This window comes from Anomaloglossus baeobatrachus, chromosome 12 (assembly GCF_048569485.1).
Source record: "Anomaloglossus baeobatrachus isolate aAnoBae1 chromosome 12, aAnoBae1.hap1, whole genome shotgun sequence".
Taxonomy (NCBI): Eukaryota; Metazoa; Chordata; class Amphibia; order Anura; family Aromobatidae; genus Anomaloglossus; species Anomaloglossus baeobatrachus.
Window position 1 is genome coordinate 11846057 of NC_134364.1, and position 26020 is coordinate 11872076.

The 26020-nt window shown below is 49.3% G+C and overlaps 1 protein-coding gene across 1 annotated transcript in view; it reads right to left on the minus strand.

The window, feature by feature from the left end:
• The window catches only part of TRIP11 (thyroid hormone receptor interactor 11), a 100692-nt gene extending 78796 nt beyond the window's left edge, over positions 1–21896 (minus strand). Inside the window, exon 1 of the mRNA XM_075329926.1 lies at positions 21553–21896. Within this exon, the coding sequence (XP_075186041.1) occupies positions 21553–21697 (145 nt within the window). The 5' untranslated portion in view covers positions 21698–21896. The remainder of the gene's footprint in view (positions 1–21552) is intronic.
• Positions 21897–26020: the final 4124 nt, after the last annotated feature.

Consider the following 26020-nt stretch of genomic DNA (forward strand, 5'->3'; position numbering starts at 1 on the left):
GCTTTTCGCCGGTTTGGTGGATGCGGCGCACTCCAGTACAGTGTATACAGTACAGTGGCACTGCAACAATCGCCGGTCACATGCTGTCATGTGACCAGAGCATGTAACCCGGAAGTTGCGGCACTGCCACTGTACTGTATCGTACTGTACTGGCATGCGCCTCATCCGTCAAACCGGCAAAAAGCCGGATGTGTGAAACTGGGCGGACATGCTAGAAATCTAATTGGAAAAGTGAGGAAGTTGGTTATTGCCGCCAGAACCCCCGAAAATTGATTCCATCTTAAAGAGACGTGCTGGGAAAGGGGCAATTGTTGATCAAGCCACTCGGTGAGGCAGCACTTCTTTAATGACTGAGCGATTGCTTGAACTAAAATCGTTTCTTATAGATATGGTGAACCCTCAAGTAACATTAAATGAAGGTCAATGGACACAGGTGGCTGAATTGAACGAATTGCTTAAATCACCCATTTACCGGGACTAAAAAATTACAAGCTAAGGATTTAACTCCTGGCATTTTCATAAGGGTGGAAGAACTTTCTGTTTTGCCTGTCCCAAAGAGGAAGTTTAATCAGATGGCATTTCTGCTTCAATGAAACGGAGATAGACACAGATATTGGAAAATAAAATTCTTCTGGCAGCTGTTTATGTGGACCCAAGTCATCGTATACTGCTTGATGATCAACGGCTTACTAAAGGAAAAGAAGCTCTGAGTGAGGTAGCAGTTAGGATGGACGGCTACAGGACTGCCAGGCGCAAGAGGACTTGGGGCCTGACAGTGCTACTGCTGCCATATCTTCATCCTCATCAGATGAGGAGTTTAACTTTGACAAGTATTTGGATGACATGGAGCAGCAAAGCGTTGCCGCAAGGAAAAAGATTTCACTCCGTCTCCTATAGCAGCAGATTGACCAGATGTCACTGTGTCTCCTATAGCAGCAGATTGACCAGATTTCACTCCGTCTCCTATAGCAGCAGATTGACCAGATGTCACTGCGTCTCCTATAGCAGCAGATTGACCAGATGTCACTCCGTCTCCTATAGCAGCAGATTGACCAGATGTCACTGCGTCTCCTATAGCAGCAGATTGACCAGATTTCACTCCGTCTCCTATAGCAGCAGATTGGCCAGATGTCACTCCGTCTCCTATAGCAGCAGATTGGCCAGATTTCACTCCGTCTCCTATAGCAGCAGATTGATCAGATTTCACTCCGTCTCCTATAACAGCAGATTGACCAGATTTCACTCCGTCTCCTATAGCAGCAGATTGACCAGATGTCACTGCGTCTCCTATAGCAGCAGATTGACCAGATGTCACTGCGTCTCCTATAGCAGCAGATTGGCCAGATGTCACTGCGTCTCCTATAGCAGCAGATTGGCCAGATGTCACTCCGTCTCCTATAGCAGCAGATTGACCAGATTTCACTGAGTCTCCTATAGCAGCAGATTGACCAGATTTCACTGCGTCTCCTATAGCAGCAGATTGACCAGATGTCACTCCGTCTCCTATAGCAGCAGATTGACCAGATTTCACTCCGTCTCCTATAGCAGCAGATTGACCAGATTTCACTGAGTCTCCTATAGCAGCAGATTGACCAGATGTCACTGCGTCTCCTATAGCAGCAGATTGACCAGATGTCACTGCGTCTCCTATAGCAGCAGATTGGCCAGATGTCACTGCGTCTCCTATAGCAGCAGATTGACCAGATTTCACTCCGTCTCCTATAGCAGCAGATTGGCCATATGTCACTGCGTCTCCTATAGCAGCAGATTGACCAGATTTCACTCCGTCTCCTATAGCAGCAGATTGACCAGATGTCACTGCGTCTCCTATAGCAGCAGATTGACCAGATGTCACTCCGTCTCCTATAGCAGCAGATTGACCAGATGTCACTGCGTCTCCTATAGCAGCAGATTGTCCAGATGTCACTGCGTCTCCTATAACAGCAGATTGACCAGATGTCACTGCGTCTCCTATAGCAGCAGATTGACCAGATGTCACTCCGTCTCCTATAGCGGCAGATTGTCCAGATGTCACTGCGTCTCCTATAGCAGCAGATTGACCAGATGTCACTGCGTCTCCTATAGCAGCAGATTGACCAGATGTCACTGCGTCTCCTATAGCAGCAGATTGACCAGATGTCACTGCGTCTCCTATAGCAGCAGATTGACCAGATGTCACTCCGTCTCCTATAGCAGCAGATTGACCAGATGTCACTGCGTCTCCTATAGCAGCAGATTGACCAGATGTCACTCCGTCTCCTATAGCAGCAGATTGACCAGATGTCACTGCGTCTCCTATAGCAGCAGATTGACCAGATGTCACTGCGTCTCCTATAGCAGCAGATTGACCAGATGTCACTGCGTCTCCTATAGCAGCAGATTGGCCAGATGTCACTGCGTCTCCTATAGCAGCAGATTGACCAGATGTCACTCCGTCTCCTATAGCAGCAGATTGACCAGATGTCACTGCGTCTCCTATAGCAGCAGATTGACCAGATGTCACTGCGTCTCCTATAGCAGCAGATTGACCAGATTTCACTCCGTCTCCTATAGCAGCAGATTGACCAGATGTCACTGCGTCTCCTATAGCAGCAGATTGACCAGATTTCACTGCGTCTCCTATAGCAGCAGATTGGCCAGATGTCACTCCGTCTCCTATAGCAGCAGATTGACCAGATGTCACTGCGTCTCCTATAGCAGCAGATTGACCAGATGTCACTCCGTCTCCTATAGCAGCAGATTGACCAGATTTCACTGCGTCTCCTATAGCAGCAGATTGACCAGATGTCACTGCGTCTCCTATAGCAGCAGATTGACCAGATGTCACTGCGTCTCCTATAGCGGCAGATTGGCCAGATGTCACTCCGTCTCCTATAGCGGCAGATTGACCAGATGTCACTCCGTCTCCTATAGCGGCAGATTGACCAGATGTCACTGCGTCTCCTATAGCGGCAGATTGACCAGATGTCACTGCGTCTCCTATAGCGGCAGATTGACCAGATGTCACTCCGTCTCCTATAGCAGCAGATTGACCAGATGTCACTCCGTCTCCTATAGCGGCAGATTGACCAGATGTCACTGCGTCTCCTATAGCGGCAGATTGGCCAGATGTCACTGCGTCTCCTATAGCAGCAGATTGGCCAGATGTCACTGCGTCTCCTATAGCAGCAGATTGGCCAGATGTCACTGCGTCTCCTATAGCAGCAGATTGGCCAGATGTCACTCCGTCTCCTATAGCAGCAGATTGACCAGATGTCACTGCGTCTCCTATAGCAGCAGATTGGCCAGATGTCACTGCGTCTCCTATAGCAGCAGATTGACCAGATGTCACTCCGTCTCCTATAGCAGCAGATTGACCAGATGTCACTGCGTCTCCTATAGCAGCAGATTGACCAGATTTCACTCCGTCTCCTATAGCAGCAGATTGACCAGATGTCACTGCGTCTCCTATAGCAGCAGAATGACCAGATGTCACTGCGTCTCCTATAGCAGCAGAATGACCAGATGTCACTGCGTCTCCTATAGCAGCAGATTGGCCAGATGTCACTGCGTCTCCTATAGCAGCAGATTGGCCAGATGTCACTGCGTCTCCTATAGCAGCAGATTGACCAGATGTCACTGCGTCTCCTATAGCAGCAGATTGACCAGATGTCACTGCGTCTCCTATAGCAGCAGATTGTCCAGATGTCACTCCGTCTCCTATAGCAGCAGATTGACCAGATGTCACTGCGTCTCCTATAGCAGCAGAATGACCAGATGTCACTCCGTCTCCTATAGCAGCAGAATGACCAGATGTCACTGCGTCTCCTATAGCAGCAGATTGGCCAGATGTCACTGCGTCTCCTATAGCAGCAGATTGACCAGATGTCACTGCGTCTCCTATAGCAGCAGATTGACCAGATGTCACTGCGTCTCCTATAGCAGCAGATTGACCAGATGTCACTGCGTCTCCTATAGCAGCAGATTGACCAGATGTCACTGCGTCTCCTATAGCAGCAGATTGGCCAGATGTCACTGCGTCTCCTATAGCAGCAGATTGACCAGATGTCACTGCGTCTCCTATAGCAGCAGATTGACCAGATGTCACTGCGTCTCCTATAGCAGCAGATTGTCCAGATGTCACTCCGTCTCCTATAGCAGCAGATTGACCAGATGTCACTGCGTCTCCTATAGCAGCAGAATGACCAGATGTCACTCCGTCTCCTATAGCAGCAGATTGACCAGATGTCACTGCGTCTCCTATAGCAGCAGATTGGCCAGATGTCACTGCGTCTCCTATAGCAGCAGATTGACCAGATGTCACTGAGTCTCCTATAGCAGCAGATTGACCAGATGTCACTGAGTCTCCTATAGCAGCAGATTGACCAGATGTCACTGCGTCTCCTATAGCAGCAGATTGACCAGATGTCACTGCGTCTCCTATAGCAGCAGATTGACCAGATGTCACTGCGTCTCCTATAGCAGCAGATTGACCAGATGTCACTCCGTCTCCTATAGCAGCACATTGACCAGATGTCACTGCGTCTCCTATAGCAGCAGATTGACCAGATTTCACTGCGTCTCCTATAGCAGCAGATTGGCCAGATGTCACTCCGTCTCCTATAGCAGCAGATTGACCAGATTTCACTCCGTCTCCTATAGCAGCAGATTGACCAGATTTCACTGAGTCTCCTATAGCAGCAGATTGACCAGATGTCACTGCGTCTCCTATAGCAGCAGATTGACCAGATGTCACTGCGTCTCCTATAGCAGCAGATTGGCCAGATGTCACTGCGTCTCCTATAGCAGCAGATTGACCAGATTTCACTCCGTCTCCTATAGCAGCAGATTTGACCAGATGTCACTGCGTCTCCTATAGCAGCAGATTGGCCAGATGTCACTGCGTCTCCTATAGCAGCAGATTGGCCAGATGTCACTGCGTCTCCTATAGCAGCAGATTGGCCAGATGTCACTGCGTCTCCTATAGCAGCAGATTGGCCATATGTCACTGCGTCTCCTATAGCAGCAGATTGACCAGATTTCACTCCGTCTCCTATAGCAGCAGATTGACCAGATGTCACTGCGTCTCCTATAGCAGCAGATTGACCAGATGTCACTCCGTCTCCTATAGCAGCAGATTGACCAGATGTCACTGCGTCTCCTATAGCAGCAGATTGACCAGATGTCACTGCGTCTCCTATAGCAGCAGATTGACCAGATGTCACTGCGTCTCCTATAGCAGCAGATTGACCAGATGTCACTGCGTCTCCTATAGCAGCAGATTGACCAGATGTCACTGCGTCTCCTATAGCAGCAGATTGACCAGATGTCACTCCGTCTCCTATAGCAGCAGATTGACCAGATGTCACTGCGTCTCCTATAGCAGCAGATTGACCAGATGTCACTCCGTCTCCTATAGCAGCAGATTGACCAGATGTCACTGCGTCTCCTATAGCAGCAGATTGACCAGATGTCACTGCGTCTCCTATAGCAGCAGATTGGCCAGATGTCACTGCGTCTCCTATAGCAGCAGATTGACCAGATGTCACTCCGTCTCCTATAGCAGCAGATTGACCAGATGTCACTGCGTCTCCTATAGCAGCAGATTGGCCAGATGTCACTCCGTCTCCTATAGCAGCAGATTGACCAGATGTCACTCCGTCTCCTATAGCAGCAGATTGACCAGATTTCACTCCGTCTCCTATAGCAGCAGATTGACCAGATTTCACTGAGTCTCCTATAGCAGCAGATTGACCAGATGTCACTGCGTCTCCTATAGCAGCAGATTGACCAGATTTCACTCCGTCTCCTATAGCAGCAGATTGACCAGATGTCACTGCGTCTCCTATAGCAGCAGATTGACCAGATTTCACTGCGTCTCCTATAGCAGCAGATTGGCCAGATGTCACTCCGTCTCCTATAGCAGCAGATTGACCAGATGTCACTGCGTCTCCTATAGCAGCAGATTGACCAGATGTCACTCCGTCTCCTATAGCAGCAGATTGACCAGATTTCACTGCGTCTCCTATAGCAGCAGATTGACCAGATGTCACTGCGTCTCCTATAGCAGCAGATTGACCAGATGTCACTGCGTCTCCTATAGCAGCAGATTGACCAGATGTCACTGCGTCTCCTATAGCGGCAGATTGGCCAGATGTCACTCCGTCTCCTATAGCGGCAGATTGACCAGATGTCACTCCGTCTCCTATAGCGGCAGATTGACCAGATGTCACTGCGTCTCCTATAGCGGCAGATTGACCAGATGTCACTGCGTCTCCTATAGCGGCAGATTGACCAGATGTCACTCCGTCTCCTATAGCAGCAGATTGACCAGATGTCACTCCGTCTCCTATAGCGGCAGATTGACCAGATGTCACTGCGTCTCCTATAGCGGCAGATTGGCCAGATGTCACTGCGTCTCCTATAGCAGCAGATTGGCCAGATGTCACTGCGTCTCCTATAGCAGCAGATTGGCCAGATGTCACTGCGTCTCCTATAGCAGCAGATTGGCCAGATGTCACTCCGTCTCCTATAGCAGCAGATTGACCAGATGTCACTGCGTCTCCTATAGCAGCAGATTGGCCAGATGTCACTGCGTCTCCTATAGCAGCAGATTGACCAGATGTCACTCCGTCTCCTATAGCAGCAGATTGACCAGATGTCACTGCGTCTCCTATAGCAGCAGATTGACCAGATTTCACTCCGTCTCCTATAGCAGCAGATTGACCAGATGTCACTGCGTCTCCTATAGCAGCAGAATGACCAGATGTCACTGCGTCTCCTATAGCAGCAGAATGACCAGATGTCACTGCGTCTCCTATAGCAGCAGATTGGCCAGATGTCACTGCGTCTCCTATAGCAGCAGATTGGCCAGATGTCACTGCGTCTCCTATAGCAGCAGATTGACCAGATGTCACTGCGTCTCCTATAGCAGCAGATTGACCAGATGTCACTGCGTCTCCTATAGCAGCAGATTGTCCAGATGTCACTCCGTCTCCTATAGCAGCAGATTGACCAGATGTCACTGCGTCTCCTATAGCAGCAGAATGACCAGATGTCACTCCGTCTCCTATAGCAGCAGAATGACCAGATGTCACTGCGTCTCCTATAGCAGCAGATTGGCCAGATGTCACTGCGTCTCCTATAGCAGCAGATTGACCAGATGTCACTGCGTCTCCTATAGCAGCAGATTGACCAGATGTCACTGCGTCTCCTATAGCAGCAGATTGACCAGATGTCACTGCGTCTCCTATAGCAGCAGATTGACCAGATGTCACTGCGTCTCCTATAGCAGCAGATTGGCCAGATGTCACTGCGTCTCCTATAGCAGCAGATTGACCAGATGTCACTGCGTCTCCTATAGCAGCAGATTGACCAGATGTCACTGCGTCTCCTATAGCAGCAGATTGTCCAGATGTCACTCCGTCTCCTATAGCAGCAGATTGACCAGATGTCACTGCGTCTCCTATAGCAGCAGAATGACCAGATGTCACTCCATCTCCTATAGCAGCAGATTGACCAGATGTCACTGCGTCTCCTATAGCAGCAGATTGGCCAGATGTCACTGCGTCTCCTATAGCAGCAGATTGACCAGATGTCACTGAGTCTCCTATAGCAGCAGATTGACCAGATGTCACTGCGTCTCCTATAGCAGCAGATTGACCAGATGTCACTGCGTCTCCTATAGCAGCAGATTGACCAGATTTCACTGCGTCTCCTATAGCGGCAGATTGGCCAGATGTCACTGCGTCTCCTATAGCAGCAGATTGACCAGATGTCACTGCGTCTCCTATAGCAGCAGATTGACCAGATGTCACTGCGTCTCCTATAGCAGCAGATTGACCAGATGTCACTCCGTCTCCTATAGCAGCAGATTGACCAGATGTCACTGCGTCTCCTATAGCAGCAGAATGACCAGATGTCACTCCGTCTCCTATAGCAGCAGAATGACCAGATGTCACTGCGTCTCCTATAGCAGCAGATTGGCCAGATGTCACTGCGTCTCCTATAGCAGCAGATTGACCAGATGTCACTGCGTCTCCTATAGCAGCAGATTGACCAGATGTCACTGCGTCTCCTATAGCAGCAGATTGACCAGATGTCACTGCGTCTCCTATAGCAGCAGATTGGCCAGATGTCACTGCGTCTCCTATAGCAGCAGATTGACCAGATGTCACTGCGTCTCCTATAGCAGCAGATTGTCCAGATGTCACTCCGTCTCCTATAGCAGCAGATTGACCAGATGTCACTGCGTCTCCTATAGCAGCAGAATGACCAGATGTCACTCCATCTCCTATAGCAGCAGATTGACCAGATGTCACTGCGTCTCCTATAGCAGCAGATTGGCCAGATGTCACTGCGTCTCCTATAGCAGCAGATTGGCCAGATGTCACTGCGCCTCCTATAGCAGCAGATTGACCAGATGTCACTGCGTCTCCTATAGCAGCAGATTGACCAGATGTCACTGCGTCTCCTATAGCAGCAGATTGACCAGATGTCACTGCGTCTCCTATAGCAGCAGATTGACCAGATGTCACTGCGTCTCCTATAGCAGCAGATTGACCAGATGTCACTGCGTCTCCTATAGCAGCAGATTGACCAGATGTCACTGCGTCTCCTATAGCGGCAGATTGACCAGATGTCACTGAGTCTCCTATAGCAGCAGATTGACCAGATGTCACTGCGTCTCCTATAGCAGCAGATTGACCAGATGTCACTGCGTCTCCTATAGCAGCAGATTGGCCAGATGTCACTGCGTCTCCTATAGCAGCAGATTGGCCAGATGTCACTCCGTCTCCTATAGCGGCAGATTGGCCAGATGTCACTGCGTCTCCTATAGCAGCAGATTGGCCAGATGTCACTGCGTCTCCTATAGCAGCAGATTGACCAGATGTCACTGAGTCTCCTATAGCAGCAGATTGACCAGATGTCACTGCGTCTCCTATAGCAGCAGATTGACCAGATTTCACTGCGTCTCCTATAGCGGCAGATTGACCATATGTCACTGCGTCTCCTATAGCAGCAGATTGACCAGATTTCAGCAAAATTTTTCACTTGCTCTCAAAGAAATAGAAAAATTCAACCGTTCATCAAAACTGACTGTGCACGAGGCCATTCCTTTATACCCGGAAATTGCTAGAGATGTTCCCATGTGGTCACAGCTTTGCCTCCAACCCAAGTTACTGTAGAGAGGTCGTTCTCCAGCCTTAACATTATTAGGTCAGATTTGAGGTCATCTGCGAAGGACGATCTGATGGAGGCAATTCTATTCCTTACAACAAATTCATACACTGCACAAATGTTATTTACTAGGTTTGTAAGTGGCAAAAAATAGTTTTCATCAAAAACATACTAAATAATAAATATAAGCATTATACTAAATGTTAAGTGAAAAATGTATTGTAGTACAATGTGAACATCAGTCATTAAATCATTTTTATGATACAATAATCAAGATATTTAGATAGAACATAAAAAATATATTTAATGGAATACAACTTTAGAACACAAAAAAACTAAAATTGTAAATATGTAATACAATATGATATATATATATATATATATATATATATATATATATATATATATACACATACACACAAGATGTATATGTAGTCTACTGTATATTACATAGTGTATTACATATTTACAATTTATTAGTTTTTTGTGTTCTAAAGTTGTATCCAATAAATATATTTTATGTTCTATCTAAATATCTTGATTATTGTATCATAAAAATTATTAAATGTCTGATGGTCACATACACATGTTCATGTACTACAATAAATTTTTCACTTAACTATAAGCAATATATGTAGGAGTCGAAGCCGGTGCAAGACACATTGAGGAGTCTGAGTCGAAGGTTTGGCTTACCGACTCCACAGCCCTGGATCGTTGTCACGTCGCTCCTTTTCATAATATCGTTGCTGCTACAGGTACAATGTTGTTTGTCGTTCCTGCGGCAGCACACATCGCTACGTGTGAGACCGCAGGAACAACGAACATCTCCTTACCTGCGTCCACCGGAAAAGGAAGGAAGGAAGGAGGTGTGCGGGATATTCCGCCCGCTCATCTCTTTCCCTCCGCTTCTATTGGGCGTCCGCTTAGTGACGTCGCAGGGAAGTTAAGTCCGTGTGACTGGTATAAGCGATGTTGTGCGCCAATTTGCCCGTGTCGCACAACCAACGGAGGCAAGTACACTCGCTAGCGATATCGATACCAATATCGCAGCGTGTAAAGTACCCTTTAGGCTATGTGCCTACTTTGCGTTGTGTCCATGCAGAAATTTCTGCAGGGATTTGACAGCACATGTGCGCTTCAAATCGCTGCAGAAACAGTGCGTAATGAATGCAGTGAAAGAAGGGAATTTTGTTTACTTACCGTAAATTCCTTTTCTTCTAGCTCCAATTGGGAGACCCAGACAATTGGGTGTATAGCTTCTGCCTCCGGAGGCCACACAAAGTATTACACTTAAAAGTGTAAAGCCCCTCCCCTTCTGCCTATACACCCCCGTGCCTCACGGGCTCCTCAGTTTTGGTGCAAAAGCAAGAAGGAGGAAACTTATAAATTGGTTTAAAGTAAATTCAATCCGAAGGAATTTCGGAGAACTGAAACCATTCAACATGAACAACATGTGTACACAAAGAACAACAGCCCGAAGGGCACAGGGGCGGGTGCTGGGTCTCCCAATTGGAGCTAGAAGAAAAGGAATTTACGGTAAGTAAACAAAATTCCCTTCTTCTTTGTCGCTCCATTGGGAGACCCAGACAATTGGGACGTCCAAAAGCAGTCCCTGGGTGGGTAAAATAATACCTCGTAATAGAGCCGTAAAACGGCCCTTTCCTACAGGTGGGCAACCGCCGCCTGAAGGACTTGCCTACCTAGGCTGGCATCCGCCGAAGCATAGGTATGCACCTGATAGTGTTTCGTGAAAGTGTGCAGGCTCGACCAGGTAGCCGCCTGACACACCTGCTGAACCGTAGCCTGGTGCCGCAAAGCCCAGGACGCACCCACGGCTCTGGTAGAATGGGCTTTCAGCCCTGAGGGAACCGGAAGCCCAGAAGATCGGTAAGCTTCCAGAATTGGTTCCTTGATCCACCGAGCCAGGGTTGATTTGGAAGCTTGTGACCCTTTACGCTGGCCAGCGACAAGGACAAAGAGTGCATCCGAGCGGCGCAAGGGCGCCGTACGAGAAATGTAGAGTCTGAGTGCTCTCACCAGATCTAACGAGTGCAAATCCTTTTCACACTGATGAACTGGATGAGGACAAAAAGAGGGTAAGGAGATATCCTGATTGAGATGAAAGGGGGATACCACCTTAGGGAGAAATTCCGGTACCGGACGCAGAACCACCTTGTCCTGGTGAAACACCAGGAAAGGGGCTTTGCATGACAGCGCTGCTAGCTCAGACACTCTCCGAAGTGATGTGACTGCTACTAGGAAGGCCACTTTCTGCGAAAGGCGTGAGAGAGAAATATCCCTCATTGGCTCGAAAGGTGGCTTCTGAAGAGCCATCAGCACCCTGTTCAGATCCCAGGGTTCTAACGGCCGCTTGTAAGGAGGGACTATGTGACAAACCCCCTGCAGGAACGTGCGTACCTGTGGAAGTCTGGCTAGGCGCTTCTGAAAAAACACAGAGAGCGCTGAGACTTGTCCCTTAAGAGAGCCGAGCGACAACCCTTTTTCCAATCCGGATTGAAGGAAGGAAAGAAAAGTGGGCAAGGCAAATGGCCAGGGAGAAAAACCCTGATCAGAGCACCAAGATAGGAATATCCTCCACGTCCTGTGGTAGATCTTGGCGGACGTTGGTTTCCTAGCCTGTGTCATAGTGTCAATGACCTCTTGAGATAACCCTGAAGACGCTAGGATCCAGGACTCAATGGCCACACAGTCAGGTTGAGGGCCGCAGAATTCAGATGGAAAAACGGCCCTTGAGACAGCAAGTCTGGTCGGTCTGGTAGTGCCCACGGTTGGCCCACCGTGAGATGCCACAAAACCGGGTACCACGACCTCCTCGGCCAGTCTGGCGCGACGAGGATGGCGCGGCGGCAGTCGGACCTGATCTTGCGCAACACTCTGGGCAACAGTGCCAGAGGAGGAAACACATAAGGAAGTTGAAACTGCGACCAATCCTGAACTAAGGCGTCTGCCGCCAGAGCTCTGTGATCTTGAGACCGTGCCATGAATGTTGGGACCTTGTTGTTGTGCCGGGACGCCATTAGATCGACGTCCGGCATCCCCCAGCGGCAACAGATCTCCTGAAACACGTCCGGGTGAAGGGACCATTCCCCTGCGTCCATGCCCTGGCGACTGAGAAAGTCTGCTTCCCAGTTTTCTACGCCCGGGATGTGAACTGCGGATATGGTGGAGGCCGTGGCTTCCACCCACATCAGAATCCGCCGGACTTCCTGGAAGGCTTGCCGACTGCGTGTTCCCCCTTGGTGGTTGATGTATGCCACCGCTGTGGAGTTGTCCGACTGAATTCGGATCTGCTTGCCTTCCAGCCACGGCTGGAACGCCTTTAGGGCCAGATACACTGCCCTTATCTCCAGAACATTGATCTGAAGGGAGGACTCTGTCGGAGTCCAGGTTCCCTGAGCCCTGTGGTGGAGAAAGACCGCTCCCCACCCTGACAGGCTCGCGTCCGTCGTGACCACAGCCCATGATGGGGGAAGGAAGGATTTCCCCTTCGACAGAGAAGTGGGGAGAAGCCACCACTGAAGGGAAGCCTTGGCTGCCCGTGAAAGGGAGACGTTCCTGTCGAGGGACGTCGACTTCCTGTCCCATTTGCGGAGAATGTCTCATTGAAGTGGACGCAGATGAAACTGCGCAAAAGGAACTGCCTCCATTGCTGCTACCATCTTCCCTAGGAAGTGCATGAGGCGCCGCAAGGGGTGTGACTGGCCTTGAAGGAGAGATTGTACCCCTGTCTGTAGTGAACGCTGTTTGTCCAGCGGAAGCTTCACTATCGCTGAGAGAGTATGAAACTCCATGCCAAGATATGTCAGTGATTGGGCCGGTGTCAGATTTGACTTTGGAAAATTGATGATCCACCCGAAACTCTGGAGAGTCTCCAGAGCGACGTCCAGGCTGCGTTGGCATGCCACTTGAGAGGGTGCCTTGACAAGCAGATCGTCTAAGTAAGGGATCACCGAGTGTCCCTGAGAGTGTAGGACTGCTACCACTGCTGCCATGACCTTGGTGAAGACCCGTGGTGCTGTCGCCAGGCCGAAAGGCAGTGCCACGAACTGAAGGTGTTCGTCCCCTAGGGCGAAACGCAGGAAGCGCTGATGCTCTGGTGCAATCGGTACGTGGAGATAAGCATCTTTGATGTCGATTGATGCCAGGAAGTCTCCTTGGGACATTGAGGCGATGACTGAGCGGAGCGATTCCATCCGGAACCGCCTGGTTTTTACGTGTTTGTTGAGCAGTTTTAAGTCCAGAACAGGACGGAAGGATCCGTCCTTTTTCGGTACCACAAACAAGTTGGAGTAAAAACCGTGACCCTGTTGCTGAAGAGGAACAGGGATCACCACTCCTTCCGCCTTCAGAGTGCACACCGCCTGAAGAAGAGCCTCGGCTCTCTCGGGGGGCGGAGAAGTTCTGAAAAATCGAGTCGGAGGACGAGAGCTGAACTCTATCCTGTAACCGTGGGATAGAATGTCTCTCACCCATCGGTCTTTGACCTGTGGCAGCCAGGTGTCGCAAAAGCGGGAAAGCCTGCCACCGACCGAGGATGCGGTGTGAGGAGGCCGAGAGTCATGAGGAGGCCGCCTTGGGAGCGGTTCCTCCGGCGGTCTTTTTAGGACGTGACTTAGACCGCCATGAATCGGAGTTCCTCTGATCCTTTTGAGGCCTTTTGGACGAGGAGAACTGAGACCTTCCCGCGGGCCGAAAGGACCGAAACCTCGATTGTACCTTCCGTGGTTGAGGTCTGTTTGGTTTGGACTGGGGTAAGGATGAGTCCTTTCCCTTGGATTGTTTAATGATTTCGTCCAATCGTTCACCAAACAGGCGGTCGCCAGAAAATGGCAAACCGGTTAAGAACTTTTTGGAAGCGGAGTCTGCCTTCCATTCACGTAACCACATGGCCCTGCGGACTGCCACCGAATTGGCGAATGCTACCGCCGTACGGCTCGTAGAGTCCAGGACAGCATTAATGGCGTAGGACGCAAACGCCGACGCCTGAGAGGTTAAGGACACCACTTGCGGAGCAGATGTACATGTGACTGCATTAATCTGCGCATGACAAGCTGAGATAGCTTGGAGTGCCCATACGGCTGCGAATGCTGGAGCAAAAGACGCGCCGATAGCTTCATAGATGGATTTCAACCATAGTTCCATCTGTCTGTCAGTGGCATCTTTGAGTGAAGCCCCATCTTCCACTGCAACTATGGATCTAGCCGCCAGTCTGGAGACTGGAGGATCCACCTTGGGACACTGAGCCCAGCCCTTGACAACGTCAGGGGGGAAGGGATAACGTATATCCTTAAGGCGCTTGGAAAAACGCTTATCTGGACAAGCTCGGTGTTTCTGGACTGCCTCTCTGAAGTCAGAGTGATCCAGAAACATTGAGAAGCTGACTCCTCAATTGGAGGAGCTGGTGGAGAAATATCCAACACCTGATTGATGGACGCAATAAGATCATTCACTATGGCGTCACCATCAGGTGTATCCAGGTTGAGCGCGGTCTCAGGGTCAGAATCCTGATCTGCTACCTCCGCATCATCATCCAGAGAGTCCTCCTGCTGAGAACCTGAACAATGTGATGAAGTCGAGGGAACTTCCCAGCGACCCCGCTTAGGTGGCCTGGGACTGTGGTCCATGTCAGAGACCTCACCCTGGGACCCATGGTTCACCCCAGGAGCACTATGCAGCTCCAAATGAGGGGGGCCCGGGGTCAATGATTGAACAGTGCCCGGGGCCTGAGTTACCGGTCTGGACTGTAAGGCTTCTAGTATCCTAGCAGACCATTTGTCCATAGTCTCAGACAGTTTGTCAGCAAAAACTGCAAACTCCGTCCCTGTCACCTGGACAGTGGTAGCAGGTGGTTCCACCTGGGCCACCAGTAGCAGAGGCTCCGGCTGAGCAAGTGCCACAGGGGCCGAGCATTGCATTGCAATGAGGGTCAGTGGAACCTGCCGGTAGTATAGCCGCACATGAGGTACAGGTTGCAAAGTAAGCCTGTGCTTTGGCACCCTTGCTATTTGCGGACGACATGCTGTTGTCTCCTCTGAGTACAATCCAGGAGGGTATATAGCCAAAAATCAACAGTGCGACCGTACAGTGTAGATGTATAGCATATAAGCATATATATATATATGTACACTACGGCACTCAGTGGGGCCAGCACCTCAGGTGCTGCTTACCGACCGCTCAAAGCGGTTGTGTGATCACCAGCTTCCCTGCCTGGGCCTCCCAGAGCTTTCTCTCCTCTCCAGCGTCAGAAGAGCTGACAGGAATGGCTGCCGGCGTTCTGTGGGGAGGAGGGGGCCGAGGGCGTGCCCTAGAAAGTGCGGGAATCTGGAGCCCCACTGAGCTGAATGAGGGGGGAGGAGGATACAGAGTATGCTCCAGCCCTTAGCGCTGACGTTCTGTGCAGCGTCCCGCCCTTCCCCTGACTGACAGGCCTGGGGGCGGGAAAATGCGCTACTAGGCCGCAAAAGCCGGGGACTAAAGTTAAAAGCGCGGCCGGCATATAAGCGCGGCCGGCGCGGTAGTCCCCGGCGCACTAACACACCCAGCCGTGCTGTAGTGTATATGGTACCAGCGCTCCATGCGCGGTCCCCACGGGGACACAGAGTACCTCACAGCGCGGCCTTGCGCGGTCGTCCCCGTCGCACTAACACACCCAGCAGTGCTGCAGTGTATATGGCACAAGCGCTCCATGCGCGGTCCCCCAGGGGGACACAGAGTACCTTACAGTAGCAGGGCCTTGTCCCTGACGATACTCGGCTCCTGTCCAGCAGATTCCCCAGGGGCTGCGGAGGGAGCACGGCCTCAGTGCCTGGAGACCGAATAGGATCCCACTTCACCCAGAGCCCATTAAGGGATGGGGAAGGAAAACAGCATGTGGCTCCTGCCTATGTACCCGCAATGGGTACCTCAACCTTAACAGCACCGCCGACCAGAGTGGGGTGAGAAGGGAGCATGCTGGGGGCCCTATATGGGCCCTCTTTTCTTCCATCCGACATAGTCAGCAGCTGCTGCTGACTAAGATGTGGAGCTATGCGTGGATGTCAGCCTCCTTCGCACAAAGCATAAAAACTGAGGAGCCCGTGATGCACGGGGGGTGTATAGGCAGAAGGGGAGGGGCTTTACACTTTTAAGTGTAATACTTTGTGTGGCCTCCGGAGGCAGAAGCTATACACCCAATTGTCTGGGTCTCCCAATGGAGCGACAAAGAAAAGCAGATTTCATGTGCTCTGGATGCAGCCCCCACCATAGACAGAGCGGGACCTGCATGTTGCTTTTTAGAACACAGCAATTTCGCAGCATGCAAATCGCTGCGTTCTAAAACGCAACGTGCGCATGGATTATGCAAAATCTTCATAGATTGTGCTGGGGTCGCAGGACGCATGCAGTTACGTTGCAGTGCAATACGCAGCATAACTGCATGCAAATACGCAACGTGGGCACAGAGCCTTACAATGTATCAGTCTGAAGTCTGGGATATTTATCTGCACTGACGGTACGTGCACACGATCAGGACTGGCTCCATCCTGGACTCAGCAGGTCCTGACCTGCGGGGCCCGCGATACTCCTCCGCAGGAGACTGCAGCTGCTCGTGCCCACGATCACCGGTCCGTCGCTGGTGTTCACCTTATGAAGGACACTTGTGACTCTGCAGCAAATAACTGACATGCTGCGGCTCGGAAAGTCGCACCGCAGGTCAGTGTTTGCTGCGGGAAACACAAACACAGTTGGCACGGGATTTCTAGAAATTCCATCCACTGTGCTTGTACTGGACAACGCAGTGTTGTGGACGCAGCTGAAGCATGCTACATCCAAAACGCTGATTGTGTGCACGTACCCTAACGCTGTGTCCATGTTGCTTATCTATGTGCACGTAAGAAAGCATGTTTTGGCAAGAAAAATATAGCAGAAATAAACAAGCATATTTTATTGCATTTGCGTGTTTTTTCATATGCGCTTTTCTTGTTCTTTTTTAAGTCATGGTGACCGCGGGGATTCCTCCACTGTACCTCCATGATCACCACCAAGTCTACGGCTGATCTTACAGCCAAGACCCTGCTCTATCTACCGCTCACGGCAGTTTAACCCCCCAAATGCAGCGACCAGTGCCATTGCAGAATTCAGGAGACAGGGAGAGGGATCGCTTACCTCTCCCTGGAATGCAATCACAGGGACCCGATCGCTGCCATAGGAACCCTGGGTTGTCACCATGACTACCCCAGTTTACTGAGCTACGGAGAGCCTCACACACCATGCTGTATGCACGATGTGTGAGGTCTAAGTGCTGCGCTATAATCCCCTGTAGTGATAAAGCATTGCAGAGGATTATAGAAAAGTAGGAACTAAGCGCAGAAAAATTGACGTTGCATCTTTTTTAAGCAACAAAAACTGCAAGAAAAAAGAAGCAGCGTCTGCACAGCAAGTCACGATTCCCATAGACTTTGCGGAGATGCCTTTTCCTTGCTTTTATTGATTAAAACTAGCAAGGAAAAATGCAAAAAAAAAAAACACCAAATGGACACACAGCTATGGAAGAGAACAAGATGTTCATCAGCTGTAGTGACAAACCTGGTGCTCCATCATGTCAATTCAATGTATGCATGTATGCAATGATCACACCAGCAGAACAGTGAGTGCAGCTCTGGGGTACAATACAAGATGCAACTAAGGGTTAGGGTAAGTAATGTAATGTATATACACAGTGACTGCACCAGCAGAATAGTGAGTGCAGCTCTGGAGTATAATACAGGATATAACTCAGGATCAGTAATGTAATGTATGTACACAGTGACTGCACCAGCAGAATAGTGAGTGCAGCTCTGGAGTATAATACAGGAGGTAACTCAGGAGCAGTAATGTAATGTATGTACACAGTGACTGCACCAGCAGAATAGTGAGTGCAGCTCTGGAGTGTAAGGCTATGTGCGCACGTTGCGTAAATACATGCAGTTACGCTGCGCTTTGTAGCGGAGCGTAACTGCATGCGTCCTGCGTCCCCTGCACAGTCTATGGAGATTGTGCAGGGGCCGTGCGCACGTGGCGTTTAAGAGCGCAGCGCTTCGGCTACTGCCGAAGCGCTGCGTAAAAAGAAGTGACATGTAACTTCTTTCCTGCGCTTTGCTGGCAGCTCCTGCTATGTCTATGTGTCTATGGGAGGAGCTGCAGGCAGAGCGCATGGAATCGGCTTCACTACGGACATTTCTGCAGCGATTTAAAGCGCACATGTGCTCTTCAGATCGCTGCAGAAATTTCTGCAGTGACTGTACGCAACGTGCGCACATAGCCTAATACAGGAAGTAACTCAGGATCAGTAATGTATGTACACAGTGACTGCACCAGCAGAATAGTGAGTGCAGCTCTGGATTATAATACAGGAGGTAACTCAGGATCAGTAATATAATGTATGTACACAGTGACTGCACCAGCAGAATAGGGAGTGCAGCTCTGGAGTATAATACAGGAGGTAACTCAGGATCAGTAATGTAATGTATGTACACAGTGACTGCACCAGCAGAATAGTGAGTGCAGCTCTAGATTATAATACAGGAGGTAACTCAGGATCAGTAATATAATGTATGTACACAGTGACTGCACCAGCAGAATAGGGAGTGCAGCTCTGGAGTATAATACAGGTGGTAACTCAGGATCAGTAATGTAATGTATGTACACAGTGACTGCACCAGCAGAATAGTGAGTGCAGCTCTGGAGTATAATACAGGAGGTAACTCAGGATCAGTAATGTAATGTATGTACACAGTGACTGCACCAGCAGAATAGTGAGTGCAGCTCTGGAGTATAATACAGGAGGTAACTCAGGATCAGTAATGTAATGTATGTACACAGTGACTGCACCAGCAGAATAGTGAGTGCAGCTCTGGAGTATAATACAGGAGGTAACTCAGGATCAGTAATGTAATGTATGTACACAGTGACTGCACCAGCAGAATAGTGAGTGCAGCTCTGGAGTATAATACAGGAGGTAACTCAGGATCAGTAATGTAATGTATGTACAAAGTGACTGCACCAGCAGAATAGTGAGTGCAGCTCTGGAGTATAATACAGGAGGTAACTCAGGATCAGTAATGTAATGTATGTACACAGTGACTGCACCAGCAGAATAGTGAGTGCAGCTCTGGAGTATAATACAGGAGGTAACTCAGGATCAGTAATGTAATGTATGTACACAGTGACTGCAGCAGCAGAATAGTGAGTGCAGCTCTGGAGTATAATACAGGAGGTAACTCAGGATCAGTAATGTAATGTATGTACAAAGTGACTGCACCAGCAGAATAGTGAGTGCAGCTCTGGAGTATAATACAGGAGGTAACTCAGGATCAGTAATGTAATGTATGTACACAGTGACTGCACCAGCAGAATAGTGAGTGCAGCTCTGGAGTATAATACAGGAGGTAACTCAGGATCAGTAATGTAATGTATGTACACAGTGACTGCAGCAGCAGAATAGTGAGTGCAGCTCTGGAGTATAATACAGGAGGTAACTCAGGATCAGTAATGTAATGTATGTACACAGTGACTGCACCAGCAGAATAGTGAGTGCAGCTCTGGAGTATAATACAGGAGGTAACTCAGGATCAGTAATGTAATGTATGTACACAGTGACTGCACCAGCAGAATAGTGAGTGCAGCTCTGGAGTATAATACAGGAGGTAACTCAGGATCAGTAATGTAATGTATGTACACAGTGACTGCACCAGCAGAATAGTGAGTGCAGCTCTGGAGTATAATACAGGAGGTAACTCAGGATCAGTAATGTAATGTATGTACACAGTGACTGCACCAGCAGAATAGTGAGTGCAGCTCTGGAGTATAATACAGGAGGTAACTCAGGATCAGTAATGTAATGTATGTACACAGTGACTGCACCAGCAGAATAGTGAGTGCAGCTCTGGAGTATAATACAGGAGGTAACTCAGGATCAGTAATGTAATGTATGTACACAGTGACTGCCCCAGCAGAATAGTGAGTGCAGCTCTGGAGTATAATACAGGAGGTAACTCAGGATCAGTAATGTAATGTATGTACACAGTGACTGCCCCAGCAGAATAGTGAGTGCAGCTCTGGAGTATAATACAGGAGGTAACTCAGGATCAGTAATGTAATGTATGTACACAGTGACTGCACCAGCAGAATAGTGAGTGCAGCTCTGGAGTATAATACAGGAGGTAACTCAGGATCAGTAATGTAAGGTATGTACACAGGGACTGCACCAGCAGAATAATGAGTGCAGCTCTGGAGTATAATACAGGAGGTAACTCAGGATCAGTAATGTAATGTATGTACACAGTGACTGCACCAGCAGAATAGTGAGTGCAGCTCTGGAGTATAATACAGGTGGTAACTCAGGATCAGTAATGTAATGTATGTACACAGTGACTGCACCAGCAGAATAGTGAGTGCAGCTCTGGAGTATAATGCAGGAGGTAACTCAGGATCAGTAATGTAATGTATGTACACAGTGACTGCACCAGCAGAATAGTGAGTGCAGCTCTGGAGTATAATACAGGAGGTAACTCAGGATCAGTAATGTATGTACACAGTGACTGCACCAGCAGAATAGTGAGTGCAGCTCTGGAGTATAATACAGGAGGTAACTCAGGATCAGTAATGTAATGTATGTACACAGTGACTGCACCAGCAGAATAGTGAGTGCAGCTCTGGAGTATAATGCAGGAGGTAACTCAGGATCAGTAATGTAATGTATGTACACAGTGACTGCCCCAGCAGAATAGTGAGTGCAGCTCTGAAGTATAATGCAGGAGGTAACTCAGGATCAGTAATGTAATGTATGTACACAGTGACTGCACCAGCAGAATAGTGAGTGCAGCTCTGGAGTATAATACAGGAGGTAACTCAGGATCAGTAATGTAATGTATATACACAGTGACTGCACCAGCAGAATAGTGAGTGCAGCTCTGGAGTATAATACAGGAGGGAACTCAGGGTCAGTAATGTAATGTATATACACAGTGACTGCACCAGCAGAATAGTGAGTGCAGCTCTGGAGTATAATACAGGAGGTAACTCAGGATCAGTAATGTAAGGTATGTACACAGTGACTGCAGCAGCAGAATAGCTCTCTTGGGGTTCATGGGTCTCTCTGGGGGGCGCTGTTCCCCCGGCTCCTGTCTCTCTCTGGGGGGCGCTGTTCCCCCGGCTCCTGTCTCTCTCTGGGGGGCGCTGTTTCCCCGGCTCCTGTCTCTCTCTGGGGGGCGCTGTTTCCCCGGCTCCTGTCTCTCTCTGGGGGGCGCTGTAACCCCGGCTCCTGTCTCTCTCTGGGGGGCGCTGTTCCCCCGGCTCTCGTCTCTCTCTGGGGGGCGCTGTTCCCCTGCTTCTCTCTGGGGGGCGCTCCTGTCTCACCTGGCGGTCGCTGCTCCTCCGCCCCCTCCAGTAACATGTCCTTGGTGAAGCTGGAGATCTGTCCGCTCAGGGAGGACAGGCTGCCGCCCACTTGTCCCAGGGACTGGCCCAGGCCGGAGCCCAGGCCCCCGAACCAGGAAGCCATGGCGACAGGAGAGCAGAGATCCCCGGAAATCCCCGGCACAACCGGAAGCTCACACCGAGCACAAAACGAGCGGAGAGCCGGGCCGGAGCGCAGTGTCACCGCCGCATATCCCTGCTACAGCCCCGGCCCGAGCTCCGCCAACACGACGGCAACCATGACAGCCGCGCTCTATGGTCAGAACCGAGCGACGTGTCCACAGCGCGGGGCATGCCGGGACAGCGGAGGTCCTCCAACCGAGGGGGCGGAGCCACAGCGAGAGATACAGAGAGTGACAGGCGAGATAGGATCAGGTACACAGCTCAGCACAGTATCACACAGGAGAGGATTAGATACACAGCTCAGCAGACAGTATCACACAGGAGAGGATTAGATACACAGCTCAGCAGACAGTATCACACAGGAGAGGATTAGATACACAGCTCAGCAGACAGTATCACACAGGAGAGGATTAGATACACAGTTCAGCACAGTATCACACAGGAGAGGATTAGATACACAGCTCAGCACAGTATCACACAGGAGAGGATTAGATACACAGCTCAGCAGACAGTATCACACAGGAGAGGATTAGATACACAGCTCAGCACAGTATCACACAGGAGAGGATTAGATACACAGCTCAGCACAGTATCACACAGGAGAGGATTAGATACACAGCTCAGCACAGTATCACACAGGAGAGGATTAGATACACAGCTCAGCAGACAGTATCACACAGGAGAGGATTAGATACACAGCTCAGCAGACAGTATCACACAGGAGAGGATTAGATACACAGCTCAGCAGACAGTATCACAAAGGAGAGGATTAGATGCACAGCTCAGCAGGCAGTATCACACAGGATAGGATTAGATACACGGCTCAGCAGGCAGTATCACACAGGAGAGGATTAGATACACGGCTCAGCAGGCAGTATCACACAGGAGAGGATTAGATACACAGCTCAGCAGGCAGTATCACACAGGAGAGGATTAGATACACGGCTCAGCAGACAGTATCACACAGGAGAGGATTAGATACACAGCTCAGCAGACAGTATCACACAGGAGAGGATTAGATACACAGCTCAGCAGACAGTATCACACAGGAGAGGATTAGATACACGGCTCAGCAGACAGTATCACACAGGAGAGGAGTAGATACACAGCTCAGCACAGTATCACACAGGAGAGGATTAGATACACAGCTCAGCAGACAGTATCACACAGGAGAGGATTAGATACACAGCTCAGCAGACAGTATCACACAGGACAGGATTAGATACACAGCTCAGCAGACAGTATCACAGGAGAGGATTAGATGCACAGCTCAGCAGACAGTATCACACAGGATAGGATTAGATACACGGCTCAGCAGACAGTATCACACAGGAGAGGATTAGATACACAGCTCAGCAGGCAGTATCACACAGGAGCGGATAAGATACACAGCTCAGCAGACAGTATCGCACAGGAGAGGATTAGATACACGGCTCAGCAGACAGTATCACACAGGAGAGGATTAGATACACAGCTCAGCAGACAGTATCACACAGGAGAGGATTAGATACACAGCTCAGCAAAGTATCACACAGGACAGGATTAGATACACAGCTCAGCACAGGATAGGATTAGATACAGAGCTCAGCAGACAGTATCACACAGGAGAGGATTAGATACAGAGCTCAGCAGACAGTATCACACAGGATAGGATTAAATACACAGCTCAGCAGACAGTATCACACAGGAGAGGTTTAGATACACAGCTCAGCAGACGGTATCGCACAGGAGAGGCTTAGATACACAGCTCAGCAGACAGTATCACACAGGAGAGGATTAGATACACAGCTCAGCAGACAGTATCACACAGGAGAGGATTACATACACAGCTCAGCAGACAGTATCACACAGGAGAGGATTACATACACAGCTCAGCACAGTATCACACAGGAGAGGATCAGGTACACAGCTTAGCACAGTATCACACAGGAGAGGATTAGATACACGGCTCAGCACAGTATCACACAGGAGAGGATAAGATACATGGCTCAAAACAGTATCACACAGGAGAGGATAAGATACATGGCTCAGGACAGTATCACACAGGAGATGATCAGGTATACAGCTCAGCACAGTATCACACAGGAGAGGATTAGATACACAGCTCAGCACAGTATCAAACAGGAGAGGATCAGGTACACAGCTCAGCACAGTATCACACAGGAGAGGATCAGGTACACAGCTCAGCATAGTATCACACAGGAGAGGATCAGGTACACAGCTCAGCACAGTATCACACAGGAGAGGATTAGATACACAGCTCAGCACAATATCACACAAGAGGATTAGATACATAGCTCAGTGGACAGTATCACACAGGAGAGGATTAGATACACAGCTCAGCACAGGAGAGGATTAGAAACACAGCTCAGCACAGTATCACACAGGAGAGGATTAGAAACACAGCTCAGCAGACGGTATTACACAGGAGAGGATTAGATACACAGCTCAGAACAGTATCACACAGGATAGGATTAAATACACAGCTCAGCAGACAGTATCACACAGGAGAGGATTAGATACACAGCTCAGCACAGTATCACACAGGATAGGATTAAATACACAGCTCAGCAGACAGTATCACACAGGATAGGATTAGATACACAGCTCAGCAGACAGTATCACAGGAGAGGATTAGATACACGGCTCAGCAGACAGTATCACACAGTAAAGGATTAGATACACAGCTCAGCTGACAGTATCACACGATAAGATTAGATACACAGCTCAGCAGACAGTATCACACAGGATAGGATTAGATACACAGCTCAGCAGACAGTATCACACAGGATAAGATTAGATACACGGCTCAGCAGACAATATCACAGAATGGGATTAGATACATGGCTCAGCAGACAGTATCACACAGGATAAGATTAGATACACAGCTCAGCAAACAGGATCACACAGGATAGGATTAGATACACAGCTCACCAGGCAGTATCACACCTGATGGTATTAGAGACACAGCTCAGCAGACAGTATCACACAGGATAGGATTAGATACACAGCTCAGCAGACAGTATCACACAGGATAGGATTAGATACACAGCTCAGCAGACAGTATCACACAGGATAGGATTAGATACACAGCTCAGCAGACAGTATCACACAGGATAGGATTAGATACACAGCTCAGCAGACAGTATCACACAGGATAGGATTAGATACACAGCTCAGCAGACAGTATCACACAGGAGAGGATTAGATACACAGCTCAGCACACGGTACCACACAGGATAGGATTAGCTACACTGGGGACACTTGATATTTGTCTCCTCCCTTTCTCCTCGTGTCCCCCGGGCCCTGTGGACTGTTGCGATTGGCTCCTCCGCTCTTCCCAGTGGGGTTTTCTGTGCGGTGTGCGTCCGGTGTCCCTCTCTGTCCTGTGTTTTCACAGATGCGGTGTTGATGCAGTGTGACACCAGACACTATGCTTACCCTTGTTTCTAGATTTGGAAATCTCCTGATAATTGCTAAATCAATTTGGTGTGATATTCGCTAGAGCAGGGGTCTCAAACTCGGCTGGGTGTATGGGCCGCACAGAGGAAAAAAAATAATTTGGGGGGCCACATTCTTTGCAGGACAGTGTGGCATTTTTATTGGTACCATATATTTTTTTTACACACCTTTGGATCATGGTAAAAAAAAAAGTCATGCCTTATTTTGAGGTTTGTTTTTTTTTACATTTTATCCCTTTCTTGTATCTAATAGTGTTACAATCAGCACTATATAGAAATTTTGGACAATATCTTTTAGTAATGTTCCCCATCTTATCGTAATGTGCCCATCCTGTAGTAATGTGTTCATCCTTGTAGCAATCTCCCTATCCTGTAGTACTGTCCCATCCTATAGTAATGTGCCCACCTTGTCCCCATCCTATAGTAATGTTCCAACCTTGTCCCCATCCTATAGTAATGTGCCTATCCTTGTCCCCATCCTATAGTCATGTTCCCACCTTGTCCCTATCCTATAGTCATGTGCCCACCTTGTCCTCATCCAATAGTCATGTGCCCACCTTCTCCCCATCCTATAGTAATGTTCCAACCTTGTCCCCATCCTATAGTAATGTGCCTATCCTTGTCCCCATCCTGTAGTAATGTGCCTATCCTTGTCCCCATCCTGTAGTAATGTGCCTATCCTTGTCCCCATCCTATAGTAATGTGCCTATCCTTGTCCCCATCCTATAGTAATGTGCCTATCCTTGTCCCCATCCTAGAGTAATGTGCCTATCCTTGCCCCCATCCTATAGTAATGTGCCTATCCTTGCCCCCATCCTATAGTA